At 42.6% G+C, this 16,069-nt stretch overlaps 2 protein-coding genes across 2 annotated transcripts in view; both read left to right on the top strand.

The window, feature by feature from the left end:
* Positions 1-14,356, top strand: part of LOC107684922 (condensin-2 complex subunit G2-like) — a 25,650-nt gene extending 11,294 nt beyond the window's left edge. The window contains exons 17-28 of the mRNA XM_016481310.1: positions 828-981; positions 1,065-1,241; positions 2,004-2,114; positions 4,149-4,277; positions 4,658-4,757; positions 5,513-5,715; positions 5,906-6,046; positions 6,232-6,335; positions 6,419-6,519; positions 7,411-7,513; positions 7,619-7,773; positions 14,346-14,356. Of these exons, the coding sequence (XP_016336796.1) occupies positions 828-981; positions 1,065-1,241; positions 2,004-2,114; positions 4,149-4,277; positions 4,658-4,757; positions 5,513-5,715; positions 5,906-6,046; positions 6,232-6,335; positions 6,419-6,519; positions 7,411-7,513; positions 7,619-7,688 (1,393 nt within the window). The 3' untranslated portion in view covers positions 7,689-7,773; positions 14,346-14,356. The remainder of the gene's footprint in view (positions 1-827; positions 982-1,064; positions 1,242-2,003; positions 2,115-4,148; positions 4,278-4,657; positions 4,758-5,512; positions 5,716-5,905; positions 6,047-6,231; positions 6,336-6,418; positions 6,520-7,410; positions 7,514-7,618; positions 7,774-14,345) is intronic.
* LOC107684914 (receptor-type tyrosine-protein phosphatase N2-like) overlaps positions 9,571-16,069 on the top strand; it is a 140,907-nt gene continuing 134,408 nt past the window's right edge. The window contains exon 1 of the mRNA XM_016481298.1: positions 9,571-9,843. Coding sequence (XP_016336784.1) covers positions 9,765-9,843 — 79 coding nt within the window. The 5' untranslated portion in view covers positions 9,571-9,764. The remainder of the gene's footprint in view (positions 9,844-16,069) is intronic.

The following is a 16,069-nucleotide window of genomic DNA, read 5'->3' as shown; positions in this document are numbered from 1 at the left end:
GCTGAGTGTCTAACACAGTCCGCATGGTGTCTCAGCCATCTCCCCAGAACAGCAGGTTGGCTTAAAAGCGAAATGCCAATTCTGATTCCTATTTGATCCAAAGGCGTTCTCTAATGCTGGTGGGATTGAGTGTGTTTTGAATAGGGCTGGACAATAATTCAATATCAATATGTATCGCGATATAATTTTTTTCAATAACGGTGATATGATTTTTAAACACATTTCCGATATTTCGATATACATTACCAGTTTCCCTATTTTTACTATTTAAAATTGCTTTCTATTTGAATAGATTTTCAAATGTAATTTATTCCTGTGATCATACATAGGTCAATTTTCAGCATCATTACTCCAGTCTTCAGTGTCACATGATCCTTCAGAAATCATTCTAATATGCTGATATGCTGATTATCAATATTTAAAACAGTTGAGTACATTTTTTTTCAGGATTCTTTGATGAATAGAAAGATCCAAAGATCAGCATTTATCTGAAATAAAAAGCTTTTGTAACATTATACACTATTCCATTCAGTATAATTTTTATACATTTTTTGGGAAAGAAATTATAGAAATTAATAATTTAATTTAGCAAGGATGCTTAAAATTGATCAAAAGTGATGATAAAGGCATTTATAATGTTACAAAAGATTTCTATTTCAGATAAATAGTGTTCATATCGATATCGGAATTATATCGTATCGACCGAAATGAAGAAATATATCGTGATATAAATTTTGGCCATATCGTCCAGCCCTAGTTTTGAAGGCTTTAGAGCGATCTGTAGGGCTGTCTGGGTGTACTGCATGACTGTGTGTTCCTGTCTGCAGGAGTAAAGTGATGTCTCACTTGAGGAGTTTGAAAGCAGGCACCGCTGTGACAGCATACAGTCAGTCGGTGGAGTGTCTCTGTAGCTGGGGGCAGATCAGCCATATTGTGGAGCTGATAGAGAACTGGCTTGTGGAGGCCGTACCTGTGAGAGCGGTAAATGTCCTGTAGAGTGTCCATGTGGGGGTCATAAGGTGTTTAAGGTGTTTTCATATCCTCTATGATCACTCTCTTGTCAGCAAGGTGATGAAGATACATCTGGTAAAGTGCATTTTGATGGGCTGGAAGAGTCTAAACCAGATCTGGGCCTAGACTATCTGGATTATGTACTCCTGCACCCTAAAACTCGAGACTGTCTGTTCACGCTGCCACTGGATCAGATCAGACCACTTCATAAGGCCCTCGACAAATGGAAGGTACAGAGGTTTGATGATTACTATTACTGAGAACTGGTGCAAACATACTCTTTATGTGATATTACGGTCATTACGAAGTCAATATGGTAATTGCAGGTTTTCACCAGTCTTTAAAGATACTGCTGCATTGAGCTGTTCAGCTAAATGACAATGTTATTATATTAGTCAAAGCTCTCTAATAATAATAATGATAATAATAATAAAGTGCGGGGGTATAAAGTGCATAAACCCATGCTAGACTGAAGTCAGTGATATGTTCTTTGATAATGTAACTGAGGAACTGTAAGCATTATAATTAGTAACTTAGAATGTTTTTATTAAATTATCATGTTAAATACAAATTCAGTCATATTAAAAATGTTTTATGACATGACATCCATATTTTACTTGATTAAAGTACTTGAATATGTAGTTTAGGCTGCTTTTAGCCATACCCTGGATTTGGTTTACTCTCCGGCTATGAATCTAAGGAAATAAATTTACATGATAATATCGTGTATCAGCGATCTCACAGGCTGAGGATATAACTATGGAGCATATCGCCCAACACTACTATAGAATTGTTTTGTTCATGGGAGGTTGTATTTACTGAGGTCTTCAGATATTACATAAAACTTTTCAACCAGAAAACATACCCACTTTTCCAGATCATAGAGGCAGAAAAAAATATTAGGGTCTTTTTATGCTTTGTTCTGAACTGATTCCAGAATGTACCATCATTTTGGAGCTATTGTCATTTCTCTTTTGTATATATGTGTGCAGTCGCTGTTGTTTTCCTCTCTGAGTGGAGCAGAGGTCAGTGTGGCAGTCATTGAGACAGCGCTGAGAGCTTTTATCTTCCATGGCCGACTCTGTATCCATCTTCAGCACAAAGTGAGTGTACTGCAGTAACCCCTCTGCATTCACTCTTTGAGTCTCACACTCCAAACAAAGCCAACATCCACTGAACACACTCACACAAGAGATGTTAAGATGTGAAGAGAGGTTTAAAGGAAATAAGTTTTCTGTCAGTACTTTAACTATACATTCTTTAGCTATACAGTACAAGGGTACTTGTGATCTTACAAGGGTAAATAAAGAACTGGGGCTGGTTGCAGACTGGTCATAACTTTTTTTTAATTCAGTTATGAAAATGTAGATTGGTCTTATTTGTATTGGAAAAGTAAGACTGATAACCACTTGGCAACTGCTAGCAAGTTTTGTATAGTATTTTCTTTACTCTTTACTTCAAAAAACTATGTCTAAAAAGGGTAATATTTTATGTATTTGAGGTCTGAGATGTGGGAACAGTGAAGAGAGAGAGGGCAAACATTTTGCATTTTAAGTCAGCATTGCCGTCTAATCAGCCAATATTGTCTTAAAGGGGTCATATGATCCAATTTCAATTTTTTCCTTTCTCTTTGGAGTGTTACAAGCTCTTGGTGCATACAGAAGATCTGTAAAGTTGCAAAGACTAAAGTCTCAAATCCAAAGAGATATTCTTTATAAAAGTTAAGTGTCACCACGCCTACCTAAAATGGCTCGTTCTAACACGCCCCTACATGTCTACACGCAAAGAAAGGCGGCATAACTTTTATTCTTGCAATAGTATTGTTGCTGCCGCCATGTTGTGAGGACGCTGTGTTTCATTGTGAAAGCGAAACTATCCGCTTCGTCATGCCTAGAGCTGAATCGTGCTGGTCGCTGAGGAAATACATCAACTTTGCGCTGTGGATCGCCGTATCGGCTTTCACCGTGGACGAAGCGGAGTCCAGCCCGGGGTCGTCACATGTGGTTGCCGCAATCCCGCAGGACGCTCCTTGGTCGAATCCGCCGGCCGCGCCGTTCTCAAGCCCACCGGCCGTCGCTCACTCAGCACGCCCGCCTCCGCTCACTCAAGGCCACCGTGTGCACTCTTGAGGTATTCGGCCAATCACAATGCACTGGATAGCTGGCCAATCAGAGCAAACCTCGCTTTTCAGAACGATGAACTTTGTAAAAATCGACGTGTTTCAGACAGGTGGGGCATAGAGGAGAAACAATAATGTACAGTATGTGGAAAATAATGTGTTTTTTTAACCTTAAACCGAAAATACACAAAATAATGTTCTTTTTAGCAACATCATATGACCCCTTTAAATAGCCTGCATAGCACTTCATCTTTTATAACATGGGATTTTCACTAAATATATTAAATCTTGATTTTTGCAAAATGTTGCAACAAGATGTGTGTGTGTGTGAAAAATTACAGTTTTGGACATAAGGTAATAAAAAATATTTTTAAAAATACCTTAAAGTAACTACAAATGAGCTTGTAAAACAAATATCTTTAAAAGAAATTCCATGTGGAGCATGCCCCTGATCCATGCAATCTTCTCCCCTTTTGTCCCCCTTGCCTGTTTGCATCTCTGTATAATAGAGTATTGATTAGGGCTGCACGATTAATCGCATGCGATATTTAACGCGCATCTTGTCAGAAAGCCGGTTCTGTAATCAGCAGTAAATCTCCATCACCTGCGTGCTTTCACATTGAGCAGCATTAACTACATAGAGCCGTTGTTCACTGATGAGCAGCGCAAAAAATCATGCGAATATGAACGTGGTTTAGCGCAGCTCGTCAGTGAACAACGGTTCTGTGTAGTTAATGCTGCTCAATGTGAAAGCACGCAGGTGATGGAGATTTACTGCTGATTACAGAACCGGCTTTACTGATAAGATGCGCGTTAAATATCGCATGCGATTAATCGTGCAGCCCTAGTATTGATGTTTTATGGCTGTCCTATGCTGAACTGTGCAAGTGGTTTTCATTGGACATGACTTGGATTTTGTTAACTGCAGATCAAGCAGTGGTTGTTTGTATGGCCTGTAAGCTCACTTTTAGTTTGTATAAATAAAAGTCATAATCAGCACCTCTTTCTGATCCTACAGTACCCAGAGGAGCGGGAGTTCCTCAAATCCCTGGAGCATTCTGTGTCCTGGGTAGAGAAAATAATCCTTCCTTTCCTGGCCAGCTCCAGCAGTGAGCAACAATTGTCTTTAAGCAGGAAGACAGTAGAAGTGAGTGGCATGATCAGTGTGAAAGTAGTTTTTTTTTCTGTTGGTAATTTGTCAATTTAAATTGTCATAATATTTAACAATATTACCTTTTTTTTTTTTTTGTATTTTTGATCAAATAAATGCAGTCTTGGGGAGCATAAGAGACTTCAAAAACATTTTAAAAAAGTCTTACCAACAAACGTTTAGTGTACATGCAAAACAATTTAAGTCTTTATATATAACATTATTATATTAAAAATATTGTTTTCCTTGTTGAAAATGATAGACAACACATGAAGCCTAATCCTAAAACTAATTCATTGCTTCACAATGAACTGTGCAGGCACATGATTTTGCATTATATGTATATAATTTGTTTCCCTTTACTGTATCATTGTCAGAGTTGTTTAACAGTGTGCAAGGATGTGCTGCGGGTTTCTGTAGGAGACAGTGATTTCAGAGACCACGTACTGCAGCATGTTGCTTCTGTCCTGCAGACAGGTGAATAAGTCTTAAGTCTTTATGCTGATGTATGACCTAGTGATTGTATTATAAACTGACAGATTTGTGGGTTTATTCAAGATATAATTACATGTTTGACCACTTTCCCACAAAAGTTTACAAGAGAGTGCTGCATCAGCAGTGTTTCCCCTGCCATTATATTAGGGGTGCGGCCCGCCCTTTAACTTGAAGACATTGCGGCAGAAATATAGGCTATTACTTACTATTGTTCAGTAGAATGTATGTAATAGGCTACTACTATGCTAAAACACAGAATTTGGTAACAATAAAACATAAGGTTGGAAAAAATAAAACATTTCATAGGGCCCTAAACATGTAATTTGTGTTAAACTTTTAATAAATTGATGTTAAATTGTTTAAGTTTCAGGATTTTAATTAATTATTAGACACGCTTTTTGATTAATAAAATTTTATTTAACCATTAAAAAGGAGTCCAGCAAAATTTAAACGGGGAAAAAAGGAATCGATTTTAAAAATGAACATAACTGCTTTAAAATTTGCGCTTTTAGTATGTCTGTGTGTTATGTTGTAGAGCAAAACGTCCGATTATCGTCAATTTATATTTACCACAGACCTTGTTTTATTCATAAATTGAAAAACCCCATTATATAAACCCATAGGAAAATCTCGAGGGAACCCATGGCGAATTAGTCTTCCAGGTATTGATGTCTTAGCTGCAGCACTGTATAGCGTAATGCTTTTATAACAAATGTTCTGTATGTGTGTTCATTTAGAGAAAGGATACGTGTGCATCCCTCCTGTGCTCGCTCTGCTTACTGAGGTGGCACAGGCCTGCCTTTCCCATAAGCCTGAGGAAGATCAGGAAGATCAGGAAGATCGAACATCCCTCACTATCCGCATTTTGACCAACATCTTCCAGAAAGTTGTGGAGATCATAGCACATCGTCTGCGTAAAGACAAGGAAGAGGGGCAGGAGGTGAGGTGTTAGTGCCTTCCTCAAATACACTTTCCATTTCCAGATGTTTCTGAATGTGTTTGACAAACGTGTGTGCACGTGTACATATTTAAACTCAATTTAGTCTTGTTAAAATTTGACTGACATTTCTGCCTGACGACATTTTATTCTGACACTTTATTTTAAAAAGCCTTTCTTTATGTATCTTTAGTTGTGTTGCTCTTCTGAAGAAGCTCTCTATGACTTCTTGCTGGTGACTAAGTTTACAACTGAGAGGTCAGAGTTCATCACAGGAGTCTTCTCATCACTCTGTGCAGCAGTTATTATTGATATCAGCCGCACCTTGCAGAAGGTAAATCTGCTAATTGTTTAGTTTATTGTGCTGTTTGATGTTTGTGGCATTTCTCCTTTCTTTTTAATTGAAAGACTTGTTGAGCTCAAAGCATTTCTTTTACTCAGATGTCGTCTTTAAATGAGTTATGTAAATAAGAAATATTTTGTTTTTGAGACAGACGTTTTTGATGTTTCTTCATGCAGATCTCTCATGTGGAAGAGGTGTTGACTCCAGAGACGGTTAATGACCTTCCACCTCTCTCGAACACCATACTCAAAGTAATGCTCAGATCACCTGCTGTTACCAGGTAACATTAAACACCAGCTAGAACTAAAAGCCTATGTTCATACTTAAATTGAACAATTCTAATCATTTTCTGGTATGTTCTAGGTTTTTTCTATCTGAAATGAGCTCCTCCATAGAGTCAGAGGCCATCGATAGTATCACACAGTGGGCTGCAGTTACACACATTCTGACCATCATCAAACAATGTGAGTTTTTGTTAATAATTTTAGTTGTCGTTAAGGCCCGTTCACACCAATAAAGATAATTATTATTTCTGCAGTTTAGCGCCATCTGCTGTCAGAGAGTGAAAGTGCGCTTTCATCCAGAGCATCTCTCATATGTTCCGCCATGTGCTTCTCATCCACGCTTATTTACATCAGAGTGCGTATGCCTCTTTCACGCAGCATACAGCGGTTTTGTGCATTTTGACTAGTTGATGGGAAAAGTATTCTTAAAATGCATTCAAAATTCTGAATAACTTGTAATATATAATTATTCACGGTATTTAGAAGAGCCCACGATAACAATATCGTGCATATTCATTACCGTGATATACCGCATCACCGAATACCGGCACAAGTCTAATAACAAGTATATTAGCATCTGCACCAACAGACCATAACATCGTTTACTATATATGCACACTGCAGATATGTCATCTGCCACTTAAAATACTCAAGCTCTGACTATCATTCGTCAACTGGACAAAATAGAGAATGATTCCAATCATATTGTTCCTCTGTGTTGTTATCATTGTAATTGTGGTGTGGCCTTCCCTATTCTCACGAAATTATAACGATTGTTAAAACTTCACAGTTATAGTTATCACCATTGGTGTGAATGGGCCTTTATTTAGTTCCATCACCTGAATGCTTGATAGTAAGAATTTGAGGAATTTCTAAATTATTCTACTGAACACATTCTCAAAGTTTTCATTTCGCATGTGGAGCCTAAAGCATGTAACAAGTCCAGTGGAGTTGGACTTGAAGTAACTTGAGTGATATGAAGTGAAAAAAGAGACTGAGATTCATTTTGTTTCTTTTATAAAATCCTCTGAATACATGATTGTTTTTACCCTTCTGCTCTGTTCATTACAGCTGATGCATTTATTGTGGAGTTGAAGGAAATTGCTTTGTCTGTACGCAGACAAATACAGAACTATTACAACATCACTGCTGAAAACTCTGACAATATACAGAGGTAAAAGATTTAGATGTCATATTGTGAAAGCATGCTGTCTGAGTCCTATATACAATAATAGCTGTACAACTGTTCATGTTGTTTTGCTCTGTCTCTCAATCTTAGGACCATCTATGAATCCACTGTCAGGATGCTGATTGATATCCTAAATCAATGCCAACAATCAAACAGTTAAATGGGCAAGCTAATAGTTTCGAGCTTCTGCATACTCCCACAAAATCCTTTATTTCTTATTTTGTACTCTCAGCTGTATACTTACTGTCTTGGATGTTTTTTTGTTTTCACTCTATATTACAAGAACATTCACTTTATAAACAAAACTTCCATAAAACTTTGTCTTGGTTCATTGGAATCACTATTCATTTTCTTTTGTACAGTTTCAAATGCAACAGTGTTTCCATTGCATATAACTGTAGGTTATAATCTTATCAATCTTTGCAATTCTATTTTTTCTCTCCATTTTTTAAGACATTTTAGTGAATCTGGTTTACCTTAAGACGATACTTCTGTTTAAGGTGTCTTTGATGAAATACGTCCCTCCTATTTACCTTTTCTGCTTTATACTTAGATCCAAATACTGGGGTGTGATGTGTTGTTATACTTAAGACTTTTCCCTATTAAACCGTAGAAATGTACAGACAATAATTGCTAAATGTACTCTGAGATATGAATATATAATTGAATATTTTTTCACCGTGTCACAGTTTAAAATCATGGTGTGAAATAAAGAAAAAGCACATGAGATTCAGACTGATTTGGAAGAAAGCGGTGTTGCTTATAACTTAAAGTGAAGTGTGCCCATAACCATTCAGTCTTCACTATCAGTCCAGAGAAGAAGTGCGGTCCATCGCTGCAAACGAAATACACCTGACCGTACAGAAGTCTTAAAGTTAGTTCACCCAAAAATTAAAATTCTGTCATTAATTACTCACCCTCATGTCGTTTCAAACCCGTAAGACCTTCGTTCATCTTCGGAACACAAATTAAGATATTTTTGATGGAATCTGAGAGCTGTCTGACCCTCCATAGACAGCAACGCAACTGAAATGTTCAGTCAGCTGTGCCATGCCGGTGTAGTGCCGAAATTTGCACCCTGCCAAATTATGCACCCCGTAGTATTGGTAGGTTTAGGAGTAGGTGTGGGGAGGGGTTAGGATTAGGGGTGGGGGTTGGGATTAGGCAATCAGGTAGCGACTTCAACGAGGGGGTGCATAATCTGGCAGGGGTGCAGAATTCGGCACAACACCGAATCTGTTTCCTACGTTGTTGTGATTTGATCTGAACGAAAACAGCCTATCCGTGTGACGCAGCTGACGCAGAACAGCATACGCTGTTTATGGCGCTACAGGGTGACGCAGAGGAGACGAATTGTTGAATAAAGTGTTTTTTTGTTTGTTTTTTTTGCACACAAAAGTTGCCTTGCTGGCTATGCAGGGTCAGACAGCTCTCAGATTCCATCAAAAATATATTAATTTGTGTTCCGAAGATGAACGAAGGTCTTACGGGTTTGAAACGACATGAGGGTGAGTAATTAGTGACAGAATTTTCATTTTTGGGTGAACTAACCCTTTAAAACACGCACTTTTGTTTTTTAATTAAACTTCAATAAACACAGTCAAAGTACAGTTAGGACTACAATAATACACATGAAAACAAAACACACACACAAAAAAATACTAAATATGTATAAAAAATACAAATACAGCCAGGGGGATGGGCTAAACATCATGTAAATGTGTTAAAGGACTTACAAATGGAGAAAGTCTTAATTGCTTTCTTATTATGTGAATAAAAATTGTCTTAACATACATTTGAATTTCTTTTTCAAGAACCAAAAATAAAGGATTGGTTTTACTGTACTTACACTTATACACTACTGTGCTTATACTTACACTTTTATTTGAGGGGATATTAGTGAAACCAAATAAAACATGTTCTAAGCACAAAGGAAAAGTGGGGTCAATGTTATCAATTATAAATCTAATCAAATCTTTCTAGTCTTGAAACACGCACGTGGAGAAAGCGCACGTACTCGTGACGTCATCGGTCGAGGCGGGGCGCTGACCGTGGTGCTGAACGCGCCTCGCGCATCTCAGAGTTGAGTACAGGATACTGAGTACCAGAGCTTCACTTATCTCACTATCCTCCATCTCAGTCGCTTCTGCCCAACTTCCGCTCTAATCACATCACCCCCTGAAACGCGAGAGCCGCTATGCCGAATTAACGAGAGCTGTTTGGGCTCGACGGGAGGATGGCTTGTGTGCGCGCGCTGCTCCTCGCCTTGCTGTCTGTCCACGCGCTCGCAGCTGCATCCGCGGACAGGAGACTCGGTAAGTTAGTTTAACACGACGCCCCAGCAAGTGTGTGATGTTTGTCGCTCTTACCTTTGAAATAAGCCAACTTGTGTTTGTGTATGTGTGTTTTCCTCGAGTGCAATAATGAGGTTAATCACAACGGCGGGTTGGCGCGCAGAGTTTGATGTTTTTTATGCAAATTAGCGGTTCGTTTGTAAATGTGTTGACATAAAGTCCTTCACCCTTAAGTTGTGAGGTTTTACAGCCCATTAGTGATTTGATTCTGGGTCACATGTACCTCAATCAACATCCTTGCTGCTCCTGGAGCAATTTCCCCATCAACCAATCATATTTCAGGGATAGGATATATAAATGGATTATACACTATCAATTTATAATTTACTTACTGCACTCTCAAAAAATAAAGGGTTTATGGTAGTATTTTAAGGGCACATAATACTATTCAAAGGTATAGTATGCACCTGTTACTGGATGCATGTTTCTTTTTTAAGGGTGTATTCACACCTGTCTTGTTTGGTTCGATTGAATCAAACTCAAGTTCAGTTCCCCCCTTGGTGCGGATCTTTTTGGCAGGTGTGAATACAGCAATCGCACTCGAGTGTGTACCAAACAACCACATCGAGACCCAGCTGAAGAGGTGGTCTCGGTCCAGTTCCAAACGAACTCTGGTACGGTTGAATGGATGAAGCAATGACCTTAGGGCGCATGTGGTTTTGTTTACAATTTCTAGTTCACTTGCAAAAAGGGCAGTGTGAAAGCAAACCACACCAAACAACCAAAAAAAATAAAAAATCAACATTGTATTTGGTCCGGACCAAAGCAAGTGAACTATTGGACTTTCCTGGTGTGAATACACCCTAAGTTAGGCAGATCAACCATAACTCCTTCAAAAACAGCCAGAAACCTTGGAGTTATGATTGATGATCAGCTGACTTTCTCAGACCACACTGCTAAAACTGCCCGGTCCTGCAGATTTGCTTTATTCAACATCAAGAAGATCAGGACCTTTCTTTCAGAACATGCAACACAACTCCTTGTTCAAGCTCTTGTTCTGTCCAGGCTGGACTATTGCAATGCTCTCTTGGCAGGTCTTCCAGCCACTTCTATCAAACCTCTACAATTAATCCAAAATGCTGCTGCAAGATTAATCTTTAATGAGCCGAAAAGAATGCACGTAAAACCTCTGTTCATCAAATTGCACTGGCTAACTTTAGCTGCTCGCCCATTGTCCTCATTTGTAAGTCGCTTTGGATAAAAGCGTCTGCTAAATGAATAAATGTAAATGTAATGTGAGGTACTGTCCCAGTGATGAGCTGAAGGTGCAGTTTTTGCACATTTCTGACAGTGTGTTTTAGTGGTAGATAGTGATAGCTGGAGCTATGGTAGGATTGTTGTTCCAGGACCTTAAAAATCTAACATGTAACAAGTAACATGTTCTGGTCCTCAAAAGGAAAAAGGGTTCATATCTGTGTTTTAGGACAGTTACCTCGGAGCCTTATTTCCTTGAGCATGCAGAGCACATAGGTTGCTAGACAAATGGAAGATAGTTCTAGTGCCCCTCACTGACAATGGATTACATAATCGCGTTACGGTTCGTTAAAGCATCTTGGCAGTCTTCATCTTTCAAAGGCACAGACCGAGAGCGAGAGCCAGCCTCAGCTGGGAAGGACCCGGCTCGAGCTGTAAACAAGCTTCATGAACCGGTGCATTCACACATGGATAGTGAGGGAGCTTTGATCATTGAAGACATGAATGACTGCAAACTTTATTAAAGACTGGAGCCTTCAAAGACTTGGGCTGGTTTGTCTGTGACAATTCCCAACACATGCCATGTGCATCGAAATCTTGTTCTTGGTCAGAGCTGTGGCGTAGCGGGTAGTGCAATAATGTGCTCACTAGAATGCAGGTTTGAATCTGGCTTGTGTCATGTTAAGATCGCATTCCCAGTCGCTCCCTCTCACCAGCAGTCTTTTTATGGACTTATTCACTTGATCATGTGGATATGTTTTAGTTATTTTGTGAGCATTTTAAATATTCTGTCAGGGCTGATTTATATTACATCCGTTATTCTGAGAGTTGAATTCATTGTTTGCAATCTAAAAGCCAAATCACACTAGGCTTGTAATGCTAGTTCTAAAGTTTTCTCTAGAATGCACAATGTGTTACTAAATGATTTGCAAACACTCAGCTGGGTTTGCACAGGATCATTGTTGTTAAGTAAGCTGTGGTTTGGGGAACAGTGCATCATGGGAAGAGTACTTAGAAGCAGGCAATCTCTGTGACTGGCATATGAGGTTGGCAAAGGCTGGGATGAGTGAGTTCTGTGAAGCCCTGATGAATAGAGCAGTTAAGCATCTCGAAACAGTCTGTTGGAGGCTTATATATCACTGCATTCAGACTGATTCTGGGTCTCCAACTTTCCCCAGCTTTCTTTTTTCTCAGTTTTTTGATCGTTCTGTATGAAAATATCTGGTAACACCATAAAGCCTGATGAAGTCTGTATGTATTTCAAATGAATTATTAATTGTAAATTATAATAATATATATATTAGGGGTGCAACGGTTCTCGGTAATAAAATCGAACCGTATGGTTCTCCACACACGGTTCGGCATGCACTAGGACCGCGGTTCAACTTAAATCTGACAATGCATCTGTAATATGGTCTGTTAGAGTTCGGCTAATGCATGTTTCTGTTGATGGATACAAATTCTGGCTTCCCAATACATTACAACAAGGGCGATGAGAGAAAAAAAACCAATACGTGGACAAACCAGTCACTCTTTGTTCAATGCGAGTGCTTTATGCTGGAATAACTTTCATTAATGCCATCATCACGTGTTTATTTGACAATATAGTTTTTTCCCTAAACATAGCACATACCGAACAGTACCGAAACCGTGACTCTAAAACCGCGACAAACCGAACCGTGAGTAAGTTGAACCGTTGCACCCCTAATATATAAGTCTCTTTGTGTATTATGTTTACGTCATCTAATGAACATGATATAGGAGATGGTAATTTCCCTGCATTCTCTTCAGCAGCTCCATGAACTTCCTGTGAGGAGATGGGGAGCGTGGGAGATGCTGCTCATCTCAAATGTACAGGAAGCAGCAGAGGTTCAAACTGAGCTTTTTTAACAGAGCAGATTATTTATGGCTCACTTAGAATCTCTGATGCTTCCTGTACATTTGAGGTGAACAATATCGCCCACGCCTGACACACCTATGCTTTGAGAGACCAATCTACTTTGAGTGTAACTAAACGAGCCAATGCACATTGGCATGCGATGATTGCATCCAGCTGCCGCTGATCACAGCGTGAGCATAAAAAGGCAGCAAGTGCAACGCATACCAGCTTTTTGCTTCAGAGCCGAGCGACAACATCGTTCTGCTCCAGCCAGTGTCTATGAGTTTGACGCGTTCTTGGAAGCTTTCGGCCATCTCCCCTGTGTGCCTCAGCACATAAAAGAGCATTTCCCTGAAAGAGCCAATTTCTCTAAAAGAGCTCACACGGGTGCGTCTTTGTAAAGACGACTGATCGTATTTTTAAAGATGCCATTTCACCCGTGCGTTTCTGGATGTGGTCGTTACCTGGCGCCGGGTGATGGTCACGATCGCTGCCTCACGTGTCTGGGCATTAAACACGCTGAGGTGGCGTTCGTGGATGAGTCATGTTCCCATTGCGGGAAGATGACCATCTCGGAACTGTGGACCAGGCTTCGTTACCTCCAAGGGGGCAGAGCTCCGTTGCCTCTGCCGTGATCTAGAGTTCGTTCTGGCGGCTGCCAGGCAAGGACTACTTCTGGCAGTAGCACGGGTGGTTTGAGGGTAACAGTGGTATCTAGTGCTCGTCCTGGCGGCTGCCGGGCGAGGGCTACTTCCGGCAGTAGCACGGGTGGTTTGAGGGTTACAGTGGTGGCAAACCCCTCAGGGAACCAACCCTCGGGGGCCCACCACTCCTCTAGTGCTTCAGATCAAGTCGAGCGGCCAAAAGAACGCGTTGGGCTCTCTTCAAAGAGCGTACCAGCGGTATCCTGCGGTGCTCCTCCTGACGACCGGATGTCGATCACTGCATCGGAGGGAGATCTTTCTGGAGAGGAAGATTTGGCTGCGCTGCCGCCCTCCGGGACGGTGGCAATGCCTGAATCGGATCCAGAGATGTCGGCTATGCTTTCCCGGGCCACCGAGAGGGTAGGGCTCGAGTGGAAACCTCCACTGCGTCCCGAGCCCTCAAGGTTGGATAATTGGTTTCTCGGGGTGGCTTGAACTGGTTCTCAGCACCCCGCCCCGGTGCCTTTCTTCCCGGAGGTGCATGAGGAGCTCACCAGGTCGTGGATGGCACCTTTTACTGCCAGAAACCTGCCTGCTGGTTCCTCCTCCCTCACCACCCTCGACGGTGGTGCAGTGAGGGGATATACGGCGATCCCCCCGGTGGAGCGGTCGGTAGCGATGCAGTTGTGTCCTAAGACCGCCTCCTCCTAGCGGGGAAACCCGTCGCTCCCCTCCCGGGCCTGTAGGTATTCGTCTGGTCTGACCGGCGGTGCTTATATCCGCGAATTTTCTGGGTCGTGCGATGTCCACGCTTGTGGTCCAGGAGCGCCATGTCTGGCTGTGTCTGGCCGACATGAGGGACGCCGACAAGGTACGGTTCCTCAACGCCCCTGTGTCCCAGACTGGCCTCTTCTGCGATGCCGTCGAGAGCTTTGCCCAGCAGTTCTTGGCTGTACAGAAGCAGACTGAGGTGATTCGACACATCCTGCCCCGGCGGGCAGCTGCTGCCTCCACCCATCCGCCAGCCACAGCGCCCCAGCCTGCTCATCGCCAAGGGCGGCCCCCCGCTCCCGCGCCGCATCCGCAGCAGCCTCCAGCCAAGCAGCGCCATAGAGCCGGTTGTAGGCAGGCCTCCCCGCCCGTCCAGGCCCCTGTCAAACCTGGCGGTAAGCGGAGGAGCAAACGGTTCTGAGACGGGTGACCCAGAGATGGAGGGATCTGCTCTTTGGGAGATGGTGAACGCACCACTCCCTCCCCCAGAGGAGGGCCGGGTGGAGAATCTTTTGTTTCGTTTTGTCCCGCCGTCGGCCTCACGGTCGATGGCACCCAAATTCTCGACAAAAGAGCAGTTTTCTCTATCTCTGGGTCCCAAGAGGGCACGGAGAGTCGCGGACGGACCAACACCAGACCACACTCATCCTCCTCCATCGCCAGCAGGCAGCAGCGGGCGGATCGAGAGCGTCAACAAAGGCCCTACTCACACACCCTCTGCCAAACTGCGGAACCAGGTATGCGTTGCACCGCCCGAGTTGGGTCCCTGCGTTCCACCTCGATGCCCCACTGCGGGTACGGCGGTGGTTCCGTTTGTCCCGATTGCATGGTATCTGGGTGCATGGCTAGCGCTACCCAGCCCGTCTCGCTGGCTTCTGCGGACCATCTGCCTCGGCTATGCGATTCAGTTCGCCCGGCGTCCCCCCAAGTTTAGTGGCATCCGCTTCACGACCTGTCTTGCGTGCGGAGATCGCAGTCCTACTGGCGAAGGATGAAATAGAGCCGGTCCCTCCAGCCGATATGAATACAAGGTTTTACACCCCCTACTTCATTGTACCCAAGAAAGGTGGTGGGTTACGACTGATCTTGAACCTGCATGTCTTGAACCAGGCCCTTCACCGGTTACCATTCAAGATGTTGACGCAGAAACGCATCTTTCGGGTGCATCCGTTCCCGAGATTGGTTTGCAGCGATCGACATGAAGGAAGAGGGACGTGCATACCAGTACAAGGTCCTGCCCTTCTGGCTGTCCCTGTCTCCCTGTGTCTTCACGAAAGTTGCGGAGGGGGCTCTTGTTCCTCTCAGAGAGCAGGGTGTTCGCATCCTCAACTACCTTGACGATTGGCTTATACTAGCACAGTCTCGGGATCAGCTGTGCGAATCACTCACCGGGTCCAAGTTACACCGGCCTGTCGCCAAACCTTCACCTCGTGGTCAGACCTTACGTTCCTCCGGGCAAGTACAACAGGCACACAGTGTCGGGGGGGTGGACGGGCCCCCAACTGCACTGGCATATCAATTGCCTGGAGTTGCTAGCGGTGCGCCTTGCTTTAAACCATCTCAAAGGGTGCTTATGAGGCAAGCACGTGCTTGTCCGAACGGATAACACGGCGACCGTTGCGTACATCAATCGACAAGGTGGTCTATGCTGCCGTTGCATGTCGCAACTCGCCCGCCACCTCCTCCTTTGGAGTCGGAA

This window comes from Sinocyclocheilus anshuiensis, unplaced genomic scaffold (assembly GCF_001515605.1).
Source record: "Sinocyclocheilus anshuiensis isolate Anshui unplaced genomic scaffold, SAMN03320099.WGS_v1.1 scaffold613, whole genome shotgun sequence".
Classification (NCBI taxonomy): domain Eukaryota; kingdom Metazoa; phylum Chordata; class Actinopteri; order Cypriniformes; family Cyprinidae; genus Sinocyclocheilus; species Sinocyclocheilus anshuiensis.
The sequence above is the reverse complement of the archived record's forward strand: the minus strand, read 5'-3'. Positions and strand labels throughout refer to the sequence as shown.